This window comes from Triturus cristatus, chromosome 7 (assembly GCF_964204655.1).
Source record: "Triturus cristatus chromosome 7, aTriCri1.1, whole genome shotgun sequence".
NCBI classification, from domain to species: domain Eukaryota; kingdom Metazoa; phylum Chordata; class Amphibia; order Caudata; family Salamandridae; genus Triturus; species Triturus cristatus.
The window spans coordinates 1642970226-1642988055 of NC_140590.1; the positions used below are offsets into that span (position 1 = coordinate 1642970226).

Consider the following 17830-nt stretch of genomic DNA (forward strand, 5'->3'; position numbering starts at 1 on the left):
TTTAGGACAGCCTGGCCCACGGAGGCCTGTTGTTTGGCCTGCACGTCAACACAATAGTGTTTAGTGAAGGTATGCGTGGTAGACCATGTGGCTGCCTTGCAAATGTCTTCTAAGGGAATATTGCCTAAGAAGGCCATAGAAGCCCCTATTTTACGCGTGGAGTGCGCCCTAGGGGGAACTGTAAGTGTACGTTTAGCCTTGAGGTAGCATATTTGGATGCATTTAACTATCCACCGGGCTATTCCTGATTTGGAGATCGGGTTGCCTTTGTGTGGTGGCGCGAAAGCAACAAAGAGTTGTTTTGTCTTTCGAAAAGGTTTTGTCCTGTCGATGTAATAAAGCAAGGCTCTTTTAACATCTAAGGTATGTAGGGCCCTTTCAGCTACCGAGTCTGGATTTGGGAAGAAGACCGGTAGTTCTACTGATTGGTTAAGGTGGAAAGGGGAAATCACTTTTGGAAGAAATTTAGGGTTTGTCCTAAGAACCACTTTGTTACGGTGTAGTTGTAAGAAAGGTTCCTCGAGTGTAAGGGCTTGTATTTCACTTACTCTGCGGAGGGAAGTGATTGCGATAAGGAAGGCTACCTTCCATGTTAGGAATTGCAATTCACATTTGTGCATAGGTTCAAATGGGGGACCCATGAGTCTTGTTAGAACCACATTGAGATTCCACACTGGTGCAGGTGGCAATCTTGGGGGAAGAATTCTTTTGAGACCTTCCATAAACGCTTTGATGGCTGGTACCTTAAAAAGGGACAGGTGTTGCCTGTTTTGCAAGTAGGCTGCCAAGGCTGCTAGGTGTAAACGTATAGAGGAATACGCTAGATTGCATCTTTGCAAGTGTAGTAGATAGCAAATGATGTTTTGGATGGAAGCATCCAATGGATGTATGTCATTATTAGCGCAGTAGATGGCAAATCGTTTCCATTTAGCGGCATAACACGCTCTAGTAGTAGGGCGTCTGGCTTCTTTTATGATATTCATACAGTCTGGAGGGAGATTGAGGTAACCGAACTCTAGGATCTCAGGAGCCAGATCGCTAGGTTCAGTGTTTGAGGATCTGGGTGTCTGATTTCTCCATGGTTCTGGGTTAATAGATCCGGGGAGAGGCGTAGCTTTTGATGTGGAACTAAAGATAGTTCCAGAAGTGTGGTGAACCACGGTTGACGTGCCCAAGTGGGAGCCACTAGTATTAGTGTTAGTGACTGTTGTTTCAGTTTGCGTACCACAAATGGAACTAGTGGGAGAGGCGGAAAGGCGTACGCAAATCTGCCTGACCAGTTCATCCATAGGGCATTGCCCTTCGACTGTGGGTGTGGAAACCTGGCGGCGAAGGTTGGGCATTTTGTGTTTTCGGGAGTGGCGAACAGGTCTATGTCTGGTTGTCCCCACTTTTGGAAGAAGGGGAGTAGAACCTTGGGGTGTAGTTCCCATTCGTGGATCTGTTGTGTGTGGCGACTTAGGAGGTCGGCCACTTGATTGTGGATCCCTGGGAGATGTTCTGCTAACAGGTAGATGTTCTGGGGAATTGCCCATCTCCAGATTTGCTGTGCCAGTTGGGACAGTTGGAGAGAGTGTGTCCCTCCCTGTTTCTGTATATAATACATTGTCGTCATGTTGTCTGTGCGTATGAGGACAGTTTTGTTCTTTAGGTGAATTTGAAAGGATTTTAGTGCTAGGAACACTGCTAAGAGTTCCAGGTGGTTGATGTGGAGCAGTTTTTGTTGGTTGGTCCATCTGCCCTGAGTGGTATGGTGAAGGAGGTGGGCTCCCCACCCCGTGAGAGATGCGTCTGTAGTTAGCACAACTTGTGGAAGAGGCTCTAAGAACGGTCTCCCTTTGGACAGGTTGATGGTGTTCCACCATTTCAGTGATCGAAGTGAGCGACTGTCCACCAACACCAGATCGGTAAGTTGTCCGTGAGCTTGGTTCCACTGTTGTGCTAAGCATTCCTGTAAGGGACGCATTTGAAGTCGTGCGTGTGGGACTATGGAGATGCATGAAGCCATCATGCCTAGGAGCTGCATGAACACTCTTGCTGGAAGAGATGGATGAGTTTGAAATTGAGAGATGAGATTTTGTATACTGGCTATCCTGGCTGTGCTGGGATAGGCAATGGCTTTGGATGTATCTATGGTTGCTCCTAGATACTGATGTAAGTGGGAAGGTTGTAGGTGGGATTTGGGGTAGTTGATAGTGAATCCCAAATCGTGGAGAGTTTGAATCGTGCGATGAGTGTGGAGAACGCATTTTTGGTATGTATTGGCTTTTATGAGCCAATCGTCCAGATAGGGGAAGACATGGATCTGTTGTCTTCTGAGATGCGCTGCCACGACTGCTAGGCACTTGGTGAACACTCTGGGTGCTGTTGTTACTCCGAATGGGAGAACTGTAAATTGATAGTGTTGCCCATCTACCACAAATCGTAGATATTTTCTGTGAGCGGGATGCATAGGGATGTGAAAGTATGCATCCTTGAGGTCCAATGTGGCGAGGAAGTCTCCCTGTTGTAAAAGTGGGAGGACTTGTTGGAGAGTGGTCATGTGAAAATGATCCGAATGTATATACTGGTTTAGTAGTCTGAGATCCAGTATGGGCCTTAGTGTTTTGTCCTTTTTGGGAATGAGGAAGTATAGAGAATATACCCCTTTTCCCTGATGTTGAAGGGGGACTGGTTCTATCGCATGTTTTTGTAACAGGGATTGAACTTCTTGTTTGAGGAGAGAGAGATGATGCGAGGACATTGGACGTTGTTTGGGCGGTATGTTTGGGGGGGATTGTATGAGTTCGAGGCAGTAGCCAGACTGGATAATTTGTCTTACCCACCTGTCTGTGGTGATGGAAGTCCAGACAGGCAGGAATTGTTGGAGTCGCCCCCCGACCGGAGTGGAATGGTCTGGGGGGAGTGGTGGCAAGTCACTGTTTGGTGGCTGGTGAGGTGCGGGTGTTGTTGTTGTTGCCCCGCCCTCGACCTTTGTTATTGTTTCCCCTATAACCTCCCCGGAAATAACCTCTGTTAGGGGATGTTTGTCCAGAATTTTTAAAGGTGGACGTGGTCTCAGTTGATGTGTTTTTGGAGCCTCCTCTATAAAAGGAGCGACGAAAGGAACCCCGGTTTTGATGAGACTGCAGTGCTCCCATAGACTTGGCAGTTTCATTATCCTTTTTCATTTTTTCTAATGCAGTATCCACTGCAGGGCCAAATAGCTGCTCTTGGTTGAAAGGTTGAGCTAGAATTGCGGTTTGAACCTCCGGTTTAAAACCGGAAATACGGAGCCAGGCATGTCGTCTGAGCAAGACGCTAGTATTGACCGCTCTAGAAGCAGTGTCTGCTGCATCTAAGGCGCATTTAATGGAGGCATTAGATATTAATTTGCCTTCTTGGATGAGGTCAGAGGCCTGGGACTTAAAAGGTTCAGGCAGATGTTGCATAAGGTCCTCAAGTTGGTCATAATGCGCTCTATCATACCTGGCTAACAGGGCCTGGGTATTCGCAATACGCCAATGGTTACCCGCCTGCGTGGCGACCCGTTTGCCCGAGGCTTCTAAAAGCTTAGACTCTTTGTCTGGGGGAGGCGTTTCTCCAGTTGTCTGTGAGTTAGCGCGCTTCCTGGCATTTGATACGACTAGGGAGTCTAAAGGGAGCTGGGCCTTAATGTATGCAGGGTCTTGCGGGGCTGGTCGGTACTTTTTTTCGATGCGTGGGTTGAGAACCCTAGCTCGAACAGGGTCCTTAAAGACTTCAGTAGCATGCTTTATAACCCCTTTGATCATGGGCAGTATGTGAACAGTCTTTTGTGACTGCTCAAAGGTATCAAGGAGAAAGTCCTCTTCAAGGGCGTCTGTGTGCATTGTAACGCCGTGGAATGTTGCTGCCCTATTTATAAGTTGGCCGAACCCTAGGTGGTCATCAGGAGGGGAGGGCTTGGAGGGGTGGGGAGGGCTTGGAGGGGTAGGTAGTGGGGTCAGGCATGTCAGGTATAGGATAAGACCAGTCATCCATGGGTGCTGGGTCTGGGAACGTAAAAGGGTCGTTTGGATCAACAGGATCATTAAATAAATCAGGGTCCGCCCCTCCCCCTAAGTCATCATTATCATCCTGTGGAGGAGGTGAATGATAGGGAGATGGTAAAGGTAAAGGTAAAGGAGAATCAGGAGGAGGAGGGGGGGACGGGTTAGGAGGTAAAACAGGAGAGGAAGGACGAAGTGGTGAAGTAGCACAGTCCTTTTTCCGTATGGGAGCTGGGGGAGGTGTAGTGTCCAGCTTCCGCTTTTTATATGGGATGGCAGTCACATGTCCCGTGTTAGGATTGATGTAGATCCGCTTCTGAGTAGGATCTGGTCGAAAAAGTTCATCTGGCTCCGAAGGTGGTGTCTGTGACGTCCGCTTCGGGTCTTTATGAGCTTTTTTCGGCGGGGACGCAGTTTTTGGCGTCGACGATTTTTTCGGGTCCGATGGATTTTTCGGAGCCGACTGAGTTTTCGGAGCCGACTGAGTTTTCGGTGCCGACTGAGTTTTCGGTGCCGACTGAGTTTTCGGTGCCGACTGAGTTTTCGGTGCCGACTGAGTTTTCGGTGCCGACTGAGTTTTCGGTGCCGACTGAGTTTTCGGTGCCGACTGAGTTTTCGGTGCCGACTGAGTTTTCGGTGCCGACTGAGTTTTCGGTGCCGACTGAGTTTTCGGTGCCGACTGAGTTTTCGGTGCCGACTGAGTTTTCGGTGCCGACTGAGGTTTCGGTGCCGACTGAGGTTTCGGTGCCGACTGAGGTTTCGGTGCCGACTGAGGTTTCGGTGCCGACTGAGGTTTCGGTGCCGACTGAGGTTTCGGTGCCGACTGAGGTTTCGGTGCCGACTGAGGTTTCGGTGCCGACTGAGGTTTCGGTGCCGACTGAGGTTTCGGTGCCGACTGAGGTTTCGGTGCCGACTGAGGTTTCGGTGCCGACTGAGGTTTCGGTGCCGACTGAGGTTTCGGTGCCGACTGAGGTTTCGGTGCCGACTGAGGTTTCGGTGCCGACTGAGGTTTCGGTGCCGATGGACTTTCAGGCATCGATGTTGAAGAACGTCTCGGTGCCGGTGGAGACTTCGGTGCCGAGGAACGTTTCTGTGCCGAAGGAGATTTCGGTCTTGGAGCCTGTTTCGGTGCCGACAGTGGGTGTTTGGGTGCCGAGGGTGTTAAAGGCACAATCAGGTGAGGTTTGCTCGAGCCCGAGCCACCCACAGGCTTAGATGTCTTCGGAGCCGGGCCCGAGGGCGGGGCTTCTGAAGAGGATTTCCGGTCGCGACTGGGCCCAGCTGGCGGAGTCTTGACCAATGCTTTTTTGGATGGGGCAGGGGCAGGGGGGGTGGTACTCACACGCTGCCCTGGAGTGATGAGGTCATCGGAATCGTCGGCCTCGGACACGATCTCGAGATCTTCGGTGTCGTCTTCGGGAACATCTTGAGCAAAGATGTCCTCCGGTTCTGGAGCTGGTTTGGCCATAATATGGCGTCGAGCTCTTCGGTCCCGGAGGGTCTTCTTCGAACGGAAAGCGGAACAAGCTGGACAGGTGGACTCGTTGTGTTCCGGCGACAGGCAGAGGTTGCAAACCTCGTGGTGGTCACTGTGGGGGAACTTCGCTCCACACTGGGGGCATTTTTTGAAGGGTGTCCTGTCCATCAGCCGCTTCCGGAACCGGTCCGAGTTGATGTCGACGTCGATGGAATGAAGATTAAAGAGTTAAATCGATTGCTGGAAGTTTTCTGCTGGAGCGGAAAAAAGTTCATCCGAACCCAATGGCGGAAAAAAACAATCTGCCGATGGAGTGGATGCCCATGCGCACTGTTGTCCAGGGGAGGAGTCACCAACCTCGTGACCAAAGGCTTCTTCCGAAGACAACAACAACCTGCAATCATCCGAGCCCAACACCAGATGGCGATCTTATCCTCAGTGTGTGATCTGCAGCTCATATGCCTCGAACCCATAGATACTCCAATACCAATAAGTAAATACCCCATCACAGAGTCTTAGGTCTACACACCCATCCACACACTCACCCGTAGTCACTCATACTTATGGTCACTCAGTACAGGACTATCATATGTACTCATACACCTATATAGACACTCACACACCACTACTCCTCCATAGAGGTACTCACACACATACTCAGTCATGCAAATAATTAATCACACTGCCATTTACTCACCTATACAGTTACACACACTAGCCCAATTACTCATACAAATACTAGCACATTCTTATGCTCTTATAGAATCAATGATACAACCACACACTCAACCATACAGCCACTCACACAATCACACACTCTCACTTAGTTATTTCTGTACTCCTACATACATATATACTGCCGTTCACATATGTACTAAATCACACATGTACTAACGAAATATATATTCACTCACTAACACAACCATACACATATTCACCCACCCATACAGTACATCACAGGCAGTCTTGAAACCATGCACCCAGTGAATCACCCACTCTCACATCTATGCAGTCACACACATCCAACCCACACAAACACTCAGGCACCCATACAGATACTCAGACAACCAAAAAATAACTCATATAGACACTCATATAGCTATTCACAAACCCATGCAGCCCCTTACACACCAACAGACAGACGCATACAGACATTCACTCAGTTTAGTCACTGCATTCAGTAAGATGCGTTTAATCACTCACTTATACAGTCAGTAATGCACCTACTAAATCCTCCATACAGACACTTATACACCCACTCATTCCCCAATACAGCTTGGCATATATATATAAAACAAAATTAAACTTTACAGAAACACAGTCACTGGATGGCGTCACCAGTGATGTCATTAGTGATGTCACTGACCATGTCATGAGCGATGTAATATGTGACGTCATCAGCAGTGCATTGCGGGGGCGCGAGTTTTAGTTAGCTGAACTAACTATAATGAGGGAACTTCAATGGCTTTGTATGAGGGAAATGTCCAGCTAACTAGAACGCCCCTGAAACCTATGGTTATTTCAGTGAATATATATATATATATATTACCTACTGGCGGTCGCCAGTAGGTAGTTATAGTTAGGACCACGTTTCCATAGGAAATCCGCAACATTCTATTTTGAATAACTTTGGCGCCGGTTGACGAATCCTCGCGAATTTTTCAAAATAGGTGGGGCGCTACGCTCCGCTCCTACCCTGAAAGTCTCGGGGGGATTCGTCAAGCGGGGGCTGAGATAAAAGGGGGGTCCCAAAACGCGTTTTTCCCATGCATTTTTCCATAGGACCTTTAGACACAGCTACAGCCCGAACGGCTGAACAGAATTACTTGAAATTTGGCAGAGAGGTAGTCCTCAGGTCAAGGAAGTGCCTTTTGTAGGTTTGGTGTAAATCTGTTCAGTAGATTCTGAGAAAATAGCCTTTAAATCAATATATATATATATCTGAGCCAGCTTACGGTGCGCTTACGGTACGCTTACCGTATGCGTACGGTGGCGTGCGCGAGCGCGATTCTGATTGGCCCTTAGATCTTAGTAAACATTCGAATCGGTCGAAACCAGGAAGCGGCGGCCGCCATTTTCTCTCTCGCACTCGGAGGGGCGAGCTGATAAACAAATGCCAAAAACATATAAAGGGGCTGTTTAGACAGCGCCCATGCACATAACCATGTTAGTTGAGTCTTCAAAGATCCCCTAAGGCAAAAAACGGTAATTTTTTATTTTTCGAAAGTTTCGCCGATTACGCTTACCGTACGCTTACCGTACGCGTACGGTAAAAAATTATTAAAAAAAAAAAACCCACTCTCTCCACCCCGTGTGCAAATGGTGGCCGAAGGCCACCATTTGTGCATGGCATATAAGAGCCCAGCATTTCCCAAAAAAATTTCAACAGATTACCTATCACAAGGAAGCGCATAATATGTCCTCCATGTGCGCACGGTGCGCGAAGCGCATCGTGCGTACATGGCCCATCTAGCGTAACGTGGGCACGCGGTGCGCATAGCGCACCGCGCGCCCACCGTGCGTGCACGGCACTAACTGCGTAAAGTGGGCGCGCGGTGCGCGAAGCGCACCGCGTGCTCACTGTGCGCGCACGGAACGAACTGCGTTAAGTGGGCGCTCACGCCACGAATGGCGTAAAGTAACTTAGCATTTAAAAAACCGTACAAATTCACTGAAAAAACCATAGGTTTCACACAAGTTATAGTTAGGAATTAGCATTTAAAAAACCTTGCAAATTCACTGAAAAAACCAGGGTTTCACACATGTTATAGTTAGCGGAAATTTTACTGATAAAAAACCAATGAAATTCCCCCGTTATAGTTAGTGCAGGAAACTATAACTCACGCGACCGCAATCTTCTGCTGATGACATATGTGTCTTTATGAAAAAAAAATATTTGTAATATATGTATAGCTAAAAATTTATGGAAGAAGACATGGGCAAATAAGTGTCTAAATACAGTATTAGCATCAGCAGAAGATTGCGGTCGCGTGAGTTATAGTTTCCTGCACTAACTATAACGGGGGAATTTCATTGGTTTTTTATCAGTAAAATTTCCGCTAACTATAACATGTGTGAAACCTATGGTTTTTTTAGTGAATAATCATTGTGGGAACTCCATGATGGGGAATGATTCAAACTTGCGAATCCATGAAGGATTTAATGAAACATTTATTTTAAATAGAATTTATTCTCAATCACAGTCTAACTGTAAAGTAGCCTGTATTTTAGTCTGACAATTAAGTAGATCAATAATAATGCACTGGCAAAAAAGAATTCCCGTTTCGATAGCAAAATATCGATGAGCTGTTATGGCCAAATTAGAAAATTTATAAAAATCTTGTAAACAGAAAAATGTCAGCAGCAAGGACACATTTTAATTAAAAAAAGACAAAACTGGTAATAACAAAACATTTTGCAAGATTCCTACTCTTGCAATAAAACAGATTTCAAAACTTACTCGCCAAGTGCTTGTGGGTCCTTCTGCATCTGTTCAAGGATTAGCCTCATGGCAGGATCGCTCATAATTTGTTGGACCTCAGGGTCTCCCATGGCTCGCCGTTTCACATCCTCTGGGTTATCATTACGATTGTACTGGGACATCAAACAGCGCTGGACACCATCTATTGCCTCCTGCAAAGTGGACAAATTGAGATGTTACCCAATTAATTTCATAAAGTTAAAGGAGGGGGATTATCTACATCCTCCATTATGGGATCTTCATTATGCATAAATACTGATTATCTTCACCAACATGCTGTATACAGAACTCTTTCACAGAAGAGAAGTACAGTTTCTCATAATATTAGTGAACAAATTCTATAGGTGCTATTAAAGAGCAATATTTTTTTCAATATTACAGATGGCGCTGGGTGGATCCGTGGGGACTCCATACCACCCCTGACATAAGCACATAAGCGTGACTGTGGCCCAAAATCTAACTTAGAACCTTATTATGATGATCAGGAGCCCACTCCACAGAATGTGGAGGTGGGAGGGTAATGAAGAATCTGTGGTTAAAGTATCCCCCACAAAGAACTTTACAGAAAGTACCCTCTGTGCTCTTCTGATCGAGACCTCGAACCAGGCCCTGTCCTTCAGAACAAGGAAAGAGTGAGTGTAACAGGCACCTCCTCTTTGCAAGTCCAGTAGCCCCCAGATGTCATCTTTGGGGAGCAAGAGCACCTTCTGTGACATAATGCACAGGTGTTTGTCAGAAATCCACTGGGGTGTGGGAGGAATAGTGGGTGGTCGAAAGAAAAAGTAAGGAGTAGCAGTTTTGAAATAGCTGCAAGACCTATCTGTAGTACATGATGGATCATCAACCTGGGAGGCAGTTGAAACCAGCCCACCGCCAACTGGGCATGAGCCACTAAGGGCAAACTAAAGTGGTGTAATGAATATGCTACTTACCAGTATGCATCTGTTCTTGGCATGTAGGGCTGCTGACATTCATATCCGTGCATAGATCGCCGCCTAGTGTTGGGTCCGGATGATTGCACATTGTTGTCCTGGAAGAGTGTGTAGGAGAGTAGGGTCTGCAATCCTATGATCACCCAGATTTTTTGCTTTTGCTTCATTGGTTTACGACTTTCTCCGGCTGTGGGCCTGCCAATCAGACCCACAGCCTAGCTGTTCTCTCTCGAAATTAACACACATGTACATTAGGTGCATCCACTAATTGGAACTGGGCCGCCTTGTCAGTCCCTGTCTCAGCATACCACAGGTATCCAGGGCATCGGTGTACCCAGGGCCTACCAGGGGCTGAAGCATGTATTATGCCACCCCCGGAATGGCCGCCCAAATCTGACACAACTGGCTGCACGACAGCTGGGGCCACGTGGTGTAATCACCCGTTGCTGTAGGTGTAGTATTCCTACACCTAAACCCTAAAATGGACACATGGATTCCTATCAGTCACTCCTATAGCAGGCCTTAACAATCCTGAAGGCAGAGTGCAGGGAATCATGTGGGACGGTGCTCTGGCGCGAGCTGAGCCCGTCGACGGCTTGCGGAACCAAGTCCTAATAGCCGTTCCATGGTGACGCGGGCCAACTACTTTTAATGCATTATAATCCTTGCGGTTATTTGCTAACTTTGGCATCGCATCACCTATACATGTCGAGTAAGGTGTCATACGAATGGGAATACGAACCCCTCGCCAGTCCTGGTGACGGGGTTAGCATTCCCCCCTTTTAGAGGGACACGACATGGAAGTAACCTTGAACCCCGGTTAAAGTTGACTCAAGCCTCAGCATCACAAAATGGATGCTGCCACCAGACACAAGTCTGACCTCCTGCTGCTGGGAGACCTTCCAGCGAAGGGAGCTTGGACAAAGGGTTTCCTGTCGAGGGCGGTGTTAGCACCATCCCAGACAGGGTTTGTGTATCCCAGGTAGGCAGGGCTGAAAGGAAGGTGATTGCCAGTGGCACCCCGGTGCTCACTGTGCATAGCCCGGCTCAAACCAGTTTCGGGGGCACACCAGCCCCTGAGCTGGCGCGAAGCCGGACAAAGGATAGGGGTGTAACCACCCCCCTCCTGGCTCCACCCATAGGTAGAACCTAGTCACGGGCCAGCCCCTTTTTCTTAGAATAAAGGTAGGAGCGAGTCCCCTTCCCAAATTGGATAATCAGATAATCGGATAACTCCGAATCACGAACTACTTTCCACGAAAGGAACTCTTGACTATTTCTGAAGACTCTCCCTTGTGGCTAAGGAGTAGCCACCCTGCACCAGCAGGCACCATCTAAGCGCTTGCGGTTTGCTGTAAGTCTCTCCTACGGATCAAGACTGCCCAGCTCGACGAGACCCGAGTTCCCTGCCATCTCTGACCTTTTACCTCCCTCATCAGCTCAGCTGAGAGTCGTAGGTGTGACGAGACCTGCGGGACCGGCTATCTTCAGAACCTGCACGACGCTTATCTAGCACGCCCACCGAGGGACCCTCGAGTGAGTGCACCTAGGGTTTGAGAAGCCCTAACCCTGAGCAGCTCCAGCATCGAAGTCTGCCTCCCCAGCATCCCCGAGATCTGCGTGGGGGCCCTTCCGCTCCTTGTTGTTCACCGCGTTGTTCGACCACTTGCCGACCGGCTTGTGGCCCTCTTCACGACGCACCACGATTGTTTCATCACTAGTCTGGTTGCTCCAGACTGGCTCTTGCTCCCCTTCAACAGAGGAGTACCACGGACCCTCCTGGTCCACTCCCGACGCCATCTTGACTCCCCCGCTTGGGTGGCCACTGCCAAGATCCGCTGCCCCTTCCTGGGCCCAGCATCATCGACGGCAGACACCCTCGTGGGACAGCTCGCCCTCCATCCTGGTCGCCGCCGCGCCTCCTGGTCCGAGGAACAGCCGAGTCCGACGTCACCCACTCACCTGGTCGAGGTGACTTCAGCCGGTACCCTCCTGGTACCCACACGATCGCTGGCTAGCGGTTGAGAACTGAGTCCCCTCTGCTTTCAGGTTTTCCTTCACCACCGATCCAGGCTTGGATCGCTCTGAACATCGTCACTGGTCGCCTGCCAGCAACTTCTTCTTTCAGGCTCCTGAGACTACACGAGGACTCCCGACATCTTGCCGAACTTCACGCAGCCGCAGCCTCCGGGCTAGGTAACTCGAGCATCTCGGTGCTCCATCGCAGGTTCGCTCTACAAGTGTCCAGTTCCTTTTTCGTTTAGTCCCACTGATCGGATCACTCCGGAATCAGTATCTCCAGACTCTAACCATTCGCATTTCACTGTTAGTGTAGATGGTTTCTCGTGCCCCTCGGGCATTTGTGTAAATTGTGCAACTGAAGTATTTTCCTAAGAGTTTTGTAGTGTGCTTAGCTCCCTGACTCATAAAGAGCCAGGGTAGTCTTGTTATAAATAAATATCCTTTTATTTTCATAGCAACTTGTGTGGTGTCCTTTCACTTGGTGTTCAAGGGGTATATGTGATGGTAAACAGCTGGCTTAACACGCCCTCTAGAGTTTAGCCTAAAGACTGCTCGTATCCACGCTACTAGGATAGCTGGTCTAAAAGGTTGACTTACAACCAATCATCAATAAGGGTCGTTTGGAATGATACACAGTGATCACTAGAATAGTGAGCACTACATATCAGGCCAACTTCTCACATTGGTGAGCAGCGGTTGGGATTTGAGCTTGCTGTTGTTTTACCACACACGTATCCTAAGAATATCGCAGTGAAAGATCACATAAGTACCCAGGTACATATAACTTAACTTAGAATACTCCGAGTTCTACTGAACCGGCTGTTGTAGTGTAACAGGGCTTAGCACACCCTGACTACAACTCTTAGCAAGGGATCAGTAGGTAAACCCATAGTGTAGGTAGGTGCAACACTTACACCTCACTAGAAAAGCATGTCGGTCCACGGAGAGTCTGCAGGGACTCCCTTAGTGGTCAGTGACCCTCCACAGGTCGTGTCACGATATGCAACTCTTAGCTTCAAGGAGATGCGACAACTGTGTGCCTCCAGGAAGCTAAACCAGGGTTCTAACCCTACCATCGCAATACTGATAGGTCTCTTAGAGGCGTACGATGCTAGGAGGTCCTCTAACCCAGGTCCCCCCAGTGCAGATGGGAACATGCCGCCCTTAGAGGGAACCCTCGGTGACCCAGACCTCGACCTCCACACAGAGGAGGAGGACGAGGACGAGTTATCGGGAGACGAGGCAGACAAAGGTCCAGTGGTAGTCGGCAGGCTTACAAGGACCAACTTAAGCAGGCATGAGAATGGAACTGGGGGAGCCCCGGGCCCACGCTCAAGCAGGCTTAACCTTGGGAACGGACGAGCTAGGTCTCTCTCCAGAGGCTCTGGCAGATCGGTTCATACACATGTCTCTCAGGCACCTTCTCAGAGAGGAATGACTTCCCCTCAGAGGAGGGAGCATGAAGCGAAGATGCGGGAAGTCAATCTGAGGATCGAGCGGGAAGAACTTGCCCTCGCCAAAGAAAGACTTGCCTTAGCCCGAGAGCAGAAATTAAGTGGGTTAGATCCCACTGGTGGCAGCATTCTCAATAGAGAGAAAGACAGGGGTATAGACACTAGACACCTGAGTAAAATAGTGCCCCCCTTTAAACAAGGGGACGACATCCACAAGTGGATAACTGCCTTGGAGAGGGCCTGCACTGTCCAGTGCGTCCCCCCAAGTCAGTGGGCAGCTATACTGTGGCTTTCCTTTGAAGGTAAAGGAAGGGACAAGCTCCTCACTACAAGAGCTGAGGATGCTAACAACTACCAAGTCCTGAAGAACACACTGATTGATGGGTTCGGCTTAACCACGGAACAGTACCGGGTGCTGTTCCGGGACACCCAGAAAATTCAGTCTCAGGATTGGGCTGACTTTGTCGATTGTGCCACTAAGGCTTTGGAAGGCTGGTTGCTGGGTAGCAAGGTTACTGATTACACAGGATTGTACAATCTTATCATGCGAGAACAGATTTTAAACAACTGTCAGAACCAATTGTTGCATCAGCACCTTGTCGACTCGGATCTGACCTCTCCCCAAGAATTGGGAAAGAAGGCAGACAGATGGGTCAGAACAAGGGTCAAGCAGAACCAGAATCAGAACCAGGGTGGTCAGAAGAAAGCAGACCAAAAGGGTAACAAGAACGAACAAAATGACCAGAAGTCTTCGACAGGTCCCCAACAAACCAAAGAGGGTGGGGGTCAGGCTTCACAGAAGAAGAAGACTCAAGAAGGCCAGTCAAAAAGGTGGTGCCAATACTGTAAAAGTAAGACTCACTGGTTTAGTGAGTGCACCAAGAAAGGAGGGCAAACTCCTACCACTGCAGCCCCTAAGGCACCTGCGCCCCCTAGTACAGTCAGCAGTGGTAGTGCGCCTCCCAAGGCATTAGTTGGGTTAACCTTGGGAACCGAGGGGAGTGACGACTTAGTCGGCACGCTCACTCAGGCCGTCCTTGTCTGTACAGGGGATATGGATATGTCCCCTGATGCCAGTCCCAATACTTTGGGCAAATACAGGCAGACACCTTTGATAAATGGAAAAGTGGCTCAGGCCTACAGGGACACGTGTGCCAGTGTCACCATGGTAACGCCTAACTTCGTGGACCCTGGACAGATCATGCTAGGTACCAGTTACCTAGTGACCAATGCCAGCAACGTCACTACCAATCACAGTATGGCAGTTGTTGATTTCTCCTGGGGAGGGGTAAGTGGCCCGAAAAAGGTTGTGGTTAGTTCAGACCTCCCCGTAGAATGTCTGTTGGGCAATGATTTGGAAACGTCACAATGGTCAGAAGTGGAGCAGAGGACTCACATGGAAATGTTAGGTTTGCCAGCACATGTCCTTGCTGTGACCAGGTCACAGGCCAAAAGATGCCCCACTGAACAGGTGCTGGATCCTGGAAGAACGGACCAGACACCTTCCAAGAAAAGGAGCAGTAAGGGTAAGGCTTCGCCTTCCCCCTTGCCCCAGGTCGTGGATCAAGTCTCCGAGGAGGCTGACCTTAAAGAACTGAGGGAAACTGAGCCGCAAGAGCTTGAACCTGGTCAGGTTGAGTTTCTGGGCTCAGGGGGACCCTCCAGGGAAGACCTGGGGAAGGCACAGTTAGACTGCCCCTCTCTTGAACCCCTCAGACAGCAGGCCGCTGCTGAGGCTGCAGGGAACGCCACAGGTACCCACAAAGTGTACTGGGACGATGGACTCCTGTACTCCGAGGCAAGAGACCCCAAACCTGGTGCGACCAGGAGGCTGGTCATCCCCTTGTCTCTGAGAGGTTTCCTTCTCACCTTGGCCCACGAGATTCCCCTTGCAGGTCACTTAGGCCAGAATAAGACTTGGGACAGAATTGTTCCACACTTTCACTGGCCCCACATGTCCGAAGATACGAAGGAGTTTTGCCGCTCCTGTGTCACTTGCCAAGCCAGTGGTAAGTCAGGTGGCACGACAAAGGCCCCCCTCATACCACTACCAGTGGTGGGGGTACCCTTTGAACGAGTGGGGATCGACATTGTCGGACCAATGGAACCCCAGACAGCATCAGGGCACAAGTTTATACTGGTGGTGGTGGACCACGCCACCAGGTATCCTGAAGCTATTCCCCTTAGGACCACTACAGCACCTGTGGTGGCACGGGCCCTACTTGGAGTGTTCTCCAGAGTGGGCTTCCCTAAGGAGGTCGTCTCAGACAGAGGTGCAAACTTCATGTCGGGATATCTGACTGCTATGTGGAAGGAATGTGGTGTCAACTACAAGTTCACCACACCCTATCACCCACAATGCAATGGGCTGGTTGAGCGATTCAACCGGACCCTAAAAGGGATGATTCACGGACTACCTGAAAAGCTTCGGCGGAGATGGGATGTCCTGATACCCTGCCTCTTGTTCGCCTACAGAGAGGTCCCGCAGAAGGGGGTTGGCTACAGCCCTTTTGAGCTTCTGTTCGGACATCCTGTAAGGGGACCCCTTTGTTTGGTAAAGGAAGGATGGGAGAGACCTCTCAGAAAGCCGGCATCAAACATTGTGGACTATGTGCTCGGTCTCCGCTCGCGGATGGCGGAGTACATGGAAAAGGCGTCTAAAAACCTTGAGGCGAGCCAAGAATTACAGAAAGCTTGGCACGACCAAAAGGCTGTCCTGACTGTGTATCAGCCTGGACAGAAGGTGTGGGTGCTGGAGCCAGTGGCCCCAGCAGCACTCAAAGACAAATGGTCTGGGCCCCACACGATCATTGAGCAAAAGGGAGAGGTCACCTACTTGGTAGACCTGGGAACTCCCCGGAGCCCCCACAGGGTGCTCCATGTAAACAGGCTCAAGGCATATGTCGACAGGGAGGGCATGGGCTTGCTCATGGCCACAGATGAGGGACAGGAGGAGGAGAGTGACCCTCTCCCAGACCTGCTCTCTCAGAACCCTGACGATGGATCAGTAGATGGTGTTGTCTTTTGTGGCAGCCTCTCTGGACATCAACAAGAGGATTGTAAACAGGTTCTTCAATCCTTTCGACATATGTTCTCTCTGACACCCAGTCAGACCAAGTGGTGTACCCACGAGGTCGACACTGGGGACAGTCTGCCCGTAAAGAGTAAAATCTATCGGCAACCTGATCATGTCAGAGACTGCATCAAGACAGAGGTGCAGAAAATGTTGGAGCTGGGAGTCATTGAACCCTCGGACAGCCCCTGGGCTAGTCCCGTAGTGCTCGTGCCGAAACCTCACACCCAGGGCGGTAAGAAAGAGATGAGGTTTTGCGTGGACTACAGAGGTCTCAATGCGGTCACTAAGACCGACGCCCACCCGATACCAAGAGCCGACGAACTTATCGACCGGTTGGCCTCGGCCAACTACTTAAGTACGTTTGACCTGACAGCTGGGTATTGGCAAATCAGGTTAGCTGAGGAGGCCAAGCCCAAAACGGCATTTTCTACCCCGGGTGGGCATTATCAGTTCGTGGTAATGCCCTTTGGTTTGAAAAATGCACCTGCCACCTTCCAAAGGCTGGTGAATCGAGGTCTCACTGGGTTGGACGACTTCTGTGCGGCGTATCTGGACGATATCGCTGTCTTTAGCTCCACCTGGGAGGATCACCTGGTCCACCTGAGGAAAGTGTTAGAGGCCCTGCAGAAGGCAGGCCTCACTATCAAGGCCACCAAGTGCCAGATAGGGCAGACACAGGTTGTATACCTGGGCCACCTTGTAGGTGGAGGCCAGGTTCAACCATTGGAGAGCAAAATACAGGCCATCCAGGACTGGGCTCCTCCAACCACCCAGACTCAGGTTCGAGCTTTCTTGGGCCTGACTGGTTATTACCGGAAATTTGTCAGAAATTATGGATCCATTGTGACCCCGCTAAACGACCTGACAAGTAAAAAGATGCCAAAAAAAGTTCAGTGGACAGCAAGCTGTCAGAAGGCATTCGATGACCTAAAGCAGGCCATGTGCACAGCACCTATCCTAAAGAGTCCAGACTACTCCAAACCTTTCATTGTCCAAACAGACGCTTCGGAGCTGGGTGTGGGAGCTGTTCTATCGCAACTGAATTTTGATGGTCATGACCAGCCCATAGCTTTTATTAGCAGGAGGCTGACCCCCAGAGAGAAGAATTGGTCAGCTATTGAGAGGGAGGCCTTTGCTGTGGTTTGGGCCCTGAAGAAGTTGAGGCCATACTTGTTTGGCACTCACTTCAAGATTCAGACCGACCATAAGCCCCTCTTGTGGCTAAATCAAATGAAGGGTGAAAACCCCAAACTACTTAGGTGGTCCATTTCCCTACAGGGGATGGACTTCACAGTGGAGCATAGACCTGGCACTGATCATGGCAATGCAGATGGGCTCTCCAGGTATTTCCACTTAGAGCAAGAAGACTCACCTGGTC

At 49.7% G+C, this 17830-nt stretch overlaps 1 protein-coding gene across 2 annotated transcripts in view; it reads right to left on the reverse strand.

Moving 5' to 3' along the window:
* The window catches only part of STIP1 (stress induced phosphoprotein 1), a 189565-nt gene that overhangs the window by 8116 nt on the left and 163619 nt on the right, over window positions 1–17830 (reverse strand). For both annotated transcript variants that reach the window (XM_085619680.1, XM_085619679.1), the window contains one exon: window positions 8948–9120. In XM_085619680.1, the coding sequence (XP_085475806.1) occupies window positions 8948–9120 (173 nt within the window). The remainder of the gene's footprint in view (window positions 1–8947; window positions 9121–17830) is intronic.